The sequence below is a fragment of the Aplysia californica genome, unplaced genomic scaffold (genome assembly GCF_000002075.1).
Source record: "Aplysia californica isolate F4 #8 unplaced genomic scaffold, AplCal3.0 scaffold00182, whole genome shotgun sequence".
In the NCBI taxonomy this organism is placed as follows: Eukaryota; Metazoa; Mollusca; class Gastropoda; order Aplysiida; family Aplysiidae; genus Aplysia; species Aplysia californica.
In genome coordinates, this window is record NW_004797452.1 from 326,392 (window position 1) to 335,382 (window position 8,991).

The 8,991-nt window shown below is 41.3% G+C and overlaps 1 protein-coding gene across 1 annotated transcript in view; it reads left to right on the plus strand.

Annotated features, from left to right (window-relative positions):
- The window catches only part of LOC100533328 (PKG), a gene marked incomplete in the record, with an annotated part of 183,988 nt that overhangs the window by 96,919 nt on the left and 78,078 nt on the right, over window positions 1-8,991 (plus strand). The window contains 2 exon segments of the mRNA NM_001204625.1: window positions 3,524-3,637; window positions 4,284-4,389. Coding sequence (NP_001191554.1) covers window positions 3,524-3,637; window positions 4,284-4,389 — 220 coding nt within the window.

Below are 8,991 nucleotides of genomic sequence, written 5' to 3' on the forward strand. Positions count from 1 at the left end.
TGCCTGATCTACAACAGAGAACTGCTGCTTTTTTTCCTAATCCTTACTATTGTCATTTTTCCTCTACTTCTTTTGTATGTTTATGTTTGTCACACTCTTGTGACCCACTATACCCCGGGTACCCTGAAAGTCGAAACAGACGTTGACTCAATTTTTAAAGAGATTTTTTTTTTTTATGGGACACACTGCTATTGCTGCTGGTTGGAGGGTGCCACTGGTAGGTCCTACTTCTTTATTTTCCCACTGTTGTTTCTATGTTACTTTTTCTCAACACTAAGTTACCATAATTTTGTTGATGTGCATCTCTTTACTCAAAGAAACAAAGAAAGCACTGTTGCCGCATCGGCGTCTGTAATCATACTGTGAGGTAGCGATTCCTGAATGGAGGAGAAAATATTTATCGAGTATTTAGGTCTTTTTGCTGAGATTTTGCATCCCTTTCATCCCAGGTTGGCCCTGATAGGCAGAGTCGGAAGCCGGCATCCTAAGTGATCAAAATTGTGTCAATATGGATGTAAAAAAGCACCTACATTTCTTTTTAAAACGGTGCGGATATGGCGTTCAAATCATGCACTGTGTGATCGTACATAAATGCACATAAATTTTAACCTTTTAGCCTGTAAACAGCAATTCTTATCGTGCTAACATCTTCGTGTTCTGGGTGCGAGAATAGCCTCAGAACCAAACGCTCCCTTTTTCTTTTCTTTTTTTTTTTCCTTTTTTTTTTGTTGAATAAATGAATGATACAATTTTGCTTTCCCTAGTCATTCCCATATCCCTCTAAGTCAAAGACAGGACGACGGATCTACAATAGAAATCGTTGGGTTTTTTAAATGGCAAGGCAACGCAAGTGACTGAGGTCAGCCCCATTGTGGACTGTGCATTGACTTCTTGCATTTTACTCAAATTCATTGAATGTGCAGTTATTTCGGTCTGCCCTTAAGCAGTAGTATTATCTTATCGTTCTTATCGGAAAAGTTACCAAGGGTAAAACGCGTCAACTTACGTGTAGTCGTGTGCTCCCATGAAAAGCAAGATTCCCTATAGTACATGATGGAACGACCGGGAGGTGGGATAGCGGGACACTGAAAGTGCAGAGCGGCGGAGATGGTGGAGGGGGGGGGGGTACATTTGCGAGTGCGTACTGACAAGTGAGTGAGTGTATACCGGTCTTTGAGAGGGTATTGTGCAATCGTATGTGGTTGTGTGAGTATGTGAGTGTGTGTATGTGCATGCGCGTGCACATATTCTTTGGGTGCTCTAATGTGGTTTGCTTCTTCTTTTCTTTCAAACATCTATCGTCCTTATCTCCCCTTCTTCTTTTTTATGTTTGTCTCTTGTAGCACCTCTAATGGTCTGGCGCTCATATGACCTTATGCAGTTGCGAGCGCCGTACTTTAAAAAAACAACAAACATATTCGTTAACCCAGTTTATACTCGGTTTACTGTCTACAGCTCTCATGACCTCAATGCTTCATTCGTGTTTGTGTAGAGTTCAGGCAGTTCAGAGAGAACAATAACAGTGTATCATCTCAGCATTTATGCCCCGGTTTTGTAGAGACAATTAGCAAAGTTAGCACAGTTTATCACCTGTGGTACCCGCGCTTTGGATATCAGATCAGGAAGGAAAGACCGCAGTGTGTTAATTGGCTTAGTTTCGTCCAACTAAATTATATGTGCATGTCACATCCGAGTGACGTCATCGGTTTAAGAGAAAAACGTGAAACTATTATCAAAGATAGTACATAACAAGATGGGCCACTTCTCTCTTTGAGCCAATTAAAAAAGTGTCCTCAAAATTTTGTGGCGCCCTCTTCACAAAAGCGCACTCTTTGCGAACAGAGTTACCCTACTTGAGTTTTAAAAATCAAAGTGAAACTAGCAAGTTTTGGGATAAATTTCGGAAGAACCCTTTTTTTAAATGGTTACCCTGACAAAAAACCTCTTCCGGAGGAAAGGGTGATAGTTTTCTTCGTGTAATTTGACTTTAGAATGAAAGGCGAGAGGTCAATAAAATTTTAAAAACCTAAAACTCCGCACTGAACGTACCCGAACTGCTGATGAACAGCAGTCGATCTGCGCACGCAAGGAGGTGCTATTCCTATTCTTCTTCTGGAAAAACGAAAGAGAGCTTCAAAACAGACTGCAGCGCCATCTGAAACAAAGAGCATACTTCCTGCGGACACTTTTTTGGCTGAGTGGCCCATCTTGTTATTTACTATCATTGCTATTATCAAAAGTGTTGTGTATCACCCCCCTCCCCCCCCTCAACCCCATAAAGAGTGCCACAAGGTCTAGAGGTTCATCTGACTCAGCCTTATACGGGGTGCCCATTGCGGATGGGATCGAGTCGGGTCGGGTCGGGTCGGGTCGGGTCAGGTCCGAGGCGATCGCCCCACTCGTTGCCTGAAAACAAATTTAACGCGGTTTGATTTTTTTTTTTAGACGACGAGTCGGGCGCGATCGGCTTGTGCCACGATAGCCGCTTTACGCGCTCAATCTGGCTAGCAAACCGACCCGACCCGACCCGATCTCCCAATAAGCGCCCCATATTACAATACATCCTTTTTATGTGACCTCTGCTGCAAATCACTCATCATGCTAGACTTCGGAGCGGACTGTCCTGATTCGAGTCCCCGACTTGAACTCGGGTTGTTTTGTTTAGTTATCAAATGCTCTCAGCTCATTTGATTCGGTCCTATTGGAGATGGATTTTATAATTGGATGTCCCGCCTAGAATAACCTAACAGTGTGGGAAGGGGTGTTTAAACTATATACGCGCTTACATTTACAAATCACCGACAGTACAGTATGTTTCATGCTGTCATGTGATGCTTATGGCCCTGGTTTGAATCCAGAAATGGGTGTTCTTGAAACTGGATTATTCTCGAGAGCTTTCAAGGCTCCCTTTCTATCTGACCTGGCATTATGAGAGCTTAAATTTAAAAACCATAGTAAAAACAATTTCAGATGTGTCTTGCAAAAATAAATTAGTGCCAGGGCCAGCATAATTTCAGTCGTAGCGTTCGATGCTTTTCTACGATTTGAGGGCTATTTTGTGTCCATTAAAAAAGTTACATCTGCGTCTATGATATAGCGGTTAGGCACTCTGCAGTCGTATGCGAAAACCCTAAGTTCTATTTACGCACGAAGAGAGTTTGCGAACTCCCAGTGAGGAAAAAAGTCGTGCCATATAAGTATTGTTAAAGTATCTTTGTGGGGCAGGTGCGTTCTTTTTTTTTAACGATAAATCTACCAGTCGTGTTTTTTTGTTGTTTTTTTTGGTTGTTGTTTGTTGTTTTTTTCAAATCTGTTTCATAGGTGGTTGGCGGGTGCACCGGTGTGGTTTGCTCTGTCTTTCCTATCAAATATATATCATACGTATCTCTCCTTTCTTTTTTCTTTGTATATCTGTCTCCAGTAACACTTCTAATCTTTGGCACGTTCATGAACTATTTGTGATGCAAGGGCCGTAAAACTCTCACGAAAAACTAAACTTGAGTATGTTTCTGTGTGTTTACAGATGGTCTCCTGGAGGTGCATAAGGAGGACAAGAGGCTGGGAGAAATCAAGTCCGGGGGCCTCTTCGGCGAGCTCGCCATACTGTACAACTGTAAGCGGACCGCCTCCGTGAAAGGTCAGTCAACTGAAGTGTGGTCGCAAACCAAAGACTTTTCTAGTAATCTAGACTGCTTTCTTTTCTTTTCTTTTTTGTTTGTTTGTTTGTTGTTGTTTGTTGTTTGTTGGTTGTTTGTTTTTTTTGTTGTTTTTTTTTGGGGGGGGGGTTACGAGAATAGAAAATAACATAGATAAGGAGATGCAATCGGCATTGTTCCTGGCAGGCAACTTTACGTTTGTTAGTCAGAATTAATATGGTCTTTGGAACAATCTCAAAGAAGAAATGTAAAGACACAATAAAGCAACAAAAAAATTTACTTTTGTTTGTAGCATAGCAAAGCATGGGGTGGACAAGCATCTCAAGTAACCTTACAGTGTTGCAAAAAAGGTTAAAACCGATACACAAATTTGCAATTTTATTATTATTTTTTTTATTATTGGGGGTTTGGATTGGGCAGGATCTGACCGTAGCATTGTATCAACTATAAACCCCAGAGCTACTTGTTTATATTACGTTTGCATGCTATTAAGATAAGATAAGATAGGATAAGGTAAGATAAGATAATACTTTATTATCCCAGAAGGATGTGTCCTTTATTTTTAGACGTTCTCGTGCCCACTTGTCATAAATAAGTAGATGAGCAAAGCCACCCTGTTGTCCTCAGCGGTCACCCACACTACGCTATGGGTGCTGGACAGGCGAGTGTTCCAGGCCATTATGATGAAAACCGGACTACAGAGGAGGGAGGAGAATATGGCCTTCCTCAAAAGGTAGGAACTGCGTGGCCTTTGTGTCTTTAGTTTGTAATAATAATAATAATGTGTGTTTTAGTAAGAGTTTTACGGAACTTGCAAAACACAATTAGGTTACATACGTGTCGAAGATAAGAGGTATTACAAGAGAGTAGCAAACACAAAAAGGAGGGAAGATAAGGAAGATAAAGCTATCTGATAGCAAAGAAGGAGCAAAGCACAACAGAGCACCCACCCACAACTGACTGAATGTCTTTCTTGGTATGGACACTCGGTTTGTCTTTTTAAGAACATAGCCTTCATGTGTCTTTCTAATTAGGGATATACGTCAATATGTATTTTAAAGTACCCAGCCCTATTGGGTTTTTATAAAAAAGTATGTTGCCTTACTGTGTCTTTGAAGTCGCTTTAATGTGTCTTTATAAGGACTTGCTCTCAATGGCTTTAAATAGATGTAGTCGTAATGTGTTGGTAAGGAATTCTCCCTAATTTGTCTTTGTAAGGACTTACCGTAAATATGTAAGAGTGTGTCATTAATGTATGTTTGTTCGAACGTTTTCATAATAATAGCTTTGTAGGGTCTGAGCTATAATTTGTTTTTTGTTGAGGATTTAGTGTTACCGTCTTTTTATAAGTGTGCTGTTTTTATGTGTCTTTGTAAGTACATAATGTCTTTGTAAGGGCTTACTTTTTTGTTTCTTGATTTGTATGTAGCTTTTGGATGTCTTTCACGTAGCTTTCAGGTGTCTTTGTAAGATTTATAAAAATCATGTCTCTGCCTATCTGTGCAGAAATAAGTTGCTCCAAAAGGGGGTTTTGAATAGTAGGCTATAGGTATCACGACACTGTGGAATCAGGCGCTCGTCAATTTTTGGACATATTGAGTTAGTTAACTGCTATCGTCTTAAAGGTTGTGCGTTGTTTTACTTTTGAAACGTAGTCATCTGGGATTGAGGGAAGTTGCGTGGACTTGAATCAAGAAAATGGCCGCCAAAGTTTGGTGACTTCCAAAGCTTATGTGTCCTTGGAGACTGCAAATTTACATTTTGTGTGCCTTTGATCAACGTGTTTCAGTAAAATTCAATGATAAATATCTTTCTAAATAGACATAGAAGGTGCTGAGCCCAAAGAATACTAATTAGATTTTTTTAATTGCCCAAAGGACTGGGAAATGTCAATTTCTTAGATTTCAGTATTTTGAAAAGCGCCTGGTTTGTTTTGAAATCCCCCCCACCCCCACCCCCTCCCGGGGCGGTGCCACTGACTGAAGTGTCTTTAGGCCATTTCCAAAGGGGAACATTAACCTGTTCTTATTATTCACTGTAGAATTGTAAATGGGCTGATTCCTCAGAGTCATGCTCATAACTATGCCTGAACTGCAACAGGGAACTGCTGCTTTTTCTTTCCTAATCCTTATTATCGTCACTTTTCCTCTACTTCTTTTGCATGTTTGTCACACTCTTGTGACCCACTATTTCCGGGGCGCCTTGATAGTCGAAGAAGACTTTGTGCTGATGAAACTAGAGAGGTGAGCACAGTAAGTCTGATTCCCTTTTAAGACTTCTGTGCTGACATCCAACCCTTGGCGCCCATATGGCCTTATGCCGTTGCGAGTGCCTGAAAGGCTCTACTAAAACTCAAAATAAGATTGTTTTGGATTGGGGGGGGGGGGGTTTTGTTTGTTTCGGGGTTTTTTGTTTCTTTTTTGGGGGGTGGCTTTTTATACTAATCAACTAAGGTTCAACTTTTAACATATTATAGTGTGAATGGTTGGCGAATGCTCTTGTGGAGTTTGCTCCATCTTTTCTATCAAATGTTATTGTCTATCGCTCTTACCCGTCCTCCTTCTTTTCTTTGTATGTTACTCTCTAGTAACACCTCTAATCTTTGGCACTTATATGACGTTAACGTGTTGCAAATGCCGTAAAACTCTTACAAAAAGAATAGGAACATTCTTGAAGTTATTTGGATGCTGTCTGGGTTTTTTAATACCACGGACTGTGGTTAAAGTTTTATGTACTGATGTGCACGCTGCTTGGAGAACTGTTCCCACCCCGCCGTTCCCAGTTATATTTTAATGATAGATGCATGTCTGATTACAGTATTTCTTTACTTCATTACATAATATGAGTGGTACATTTTTGTCATTTATACGACATTATATTAGTGTTCTGGAGGCCGTGATGAGTGGTTCTCGAATGCTCCGATGTGGTTTGCTCCTTCTTTCCTATCAAACGTCTATCGTCTTCTGCCCTCCTTCTTTTCTCTGTATGTTACTATTTTGTAACAAACTGTTATTTTCGGTACTTATATGACCTGTATTGTAAGAGCCGTAAAACTCTGACTACATGAAAAAATGACGCCCGTGAATAGCGCAAACCGTGTTTGAGAAAGAGTTCACATTTTTCTGGTTAAAAACAAAACATAGCTTTTATAATGCCGCTTTTTACGACTACGCACTCCAGCTGAAATGAAGCAGAAAACATATCCGAACAATATTATCAAAGTTTTCACTTAATTATTGGCCTCAAAATTACGCGAGGGGAGCTTCAAGTAAAGCGGGAGCAAGAAGTGCAACTCTCTTAGGATGATTTAAATTCCGTTTCTACGGCTGCTGAAGTTTTACAAGTATTCGGTTAATTATGTTTTTATCGTGTTTTGTTCATCGTCCAATTGTCGTCTTAAACGGGTCATAGCTGAGCTGGCGTACTGGTGTATGTGTTGTAGCGTTTAGGCGCTTGGCTGTCGCACGCAGGAGACCTGAGTTCGATTCCCGAGAGGGTAAAAATTTTAAGAGTTTCTCAGTCGTTCTACTGGAGTGTTGTTTCCTTTTCAGCCCGGGTTCGGAAGCCCGCCTTCCTAACTATCAAAACTGTGCCGATTTGGCTGTACGTAAAAAACATGGACGTTTTTTTAAGTTAAATCCGAGAAAAGCACATTTTGTCGGCGCACCACCCATACAAACATATATGGGTAATCGATCACGAAAAGAGTTTTAATTCACTTATGATGCCTTAACTAGTTTTTAAAACAGCCCATGCCTCACAAGTCGGTAATACTTGTACCTAAGAACAATGTTTACACAATAAAATGTTGAGCAATTCGAACATAAACTCACGGAAAGAAACTGAAATGAGTACTAGATCTAGATTGTCATTGTTTACTTTTGGGGTGTGAAAAGTGTTTTGAACGTACCATGAGAGAAGTAAAATTACCATAATAATTTCACTTTGTTGAGATATCAAAGTTTTTCCGTAAACCAAGGTTTGGGATCGTGGAAGTGCATTTTTAAAGGCAAAGGAAAAATAGTACCAGATGAAAACATGGCGACCAGCGTCTATGGTGCTGCAGTTTGGCTCTTCGCTGCCGTACGCAGGAGACCCAAGTTCGATTTTCGAGTGGGGAGAATGTTCTGTTGAGTATTTGGGTCTTTTTGCTGGGATGTTGCATCTCTCTCAGCCTGAGTTGGCCCTGACAGGCAGGGTCGGAAGTCCGCCTACGAAATTATCTAAACTGTGTCGATGGGGGTGTAAAGACACAAACATTTTAAAAAGAAACCCATGTGGCCACAGTTTGGGAACATGGATATGCCATGTGTTCCTCAAAAGACAAAGAGACCAAAAAAGTTTCCAGTTGCGTGAGCTTGTGTTCGCTCGCCGATGTGGGCGTGAGTGGTGAGCGTGTGCTACAGACAAAGGCTTGGGGGAATCTCGGAGCTGAAGATGAGCGAGAGAAACAAACTTCTTTGGCGTGTGTCGAGAAGGTGAGCTGTTGCTACATCAGACACGTTTTAGAGGATGGGTGAATGGCGTCACTGACAGGTTGTTTTGTTGCGAAAGGGGGGGGGCGGGGGTTGTGTGTTAAATGCAGGTGTTTTTACTCACTGTGTGTTTTTACGCACCAATCGACACAATTCAGATAATTTAGCAGGCGGCTCCCCGACCCTGCCTGTCAGGGCCAGCCCGAGCTGAGGGGGACACAACATCCGAGTAAAAATAAAAGCACAAAGAATGACATACTCGATGAAAAATTCTCCCCACTTGGGAATCGAACTTGGGTCTCCTGTGTGAGAGACATCGAAGTGCCTGACCGTTACACCACAAACGTCAAAACGCCAATCTCGTAGGTTATACTTCTTTTAATCACCCTCTTTTGCTTCTGCCTGGCTTTCTTTTTTCCCTGCTGAATTAAATGAGCATTGTGGCATCGATGTGTTTCTCCACACTCAAGACGCTCCGGCGCCTGTAGTGATTAGCCCGCCTCCTAAAGTGTCTCAACTGTGCCGATGGGAGCATGAAAAGCACATAAAGAATGTTTAATGTACTCACGACACGCGTTAGGTCTATGTACTTTTGCAGACTCAACACAATGAAAATCACCGAGGAATCAAAACTTTTCAACACTTGCCTGTAAGCGTGTGGATCAAATAACATAAAAGCTGCCAACATAACGTGTTATATGACAATCTATCAAGTATTAATACATGATCATCGGTGCAAGCCTTGCACAAGCCTTCTTGATAATTTTTAAACAAAGACAAACTGGTCACCAAACACTCAGTACGACGTAATAAAAATTTCACAAGAGAAGAAGAAGGAGGAGGAGGAGGAGGAGGAGGAG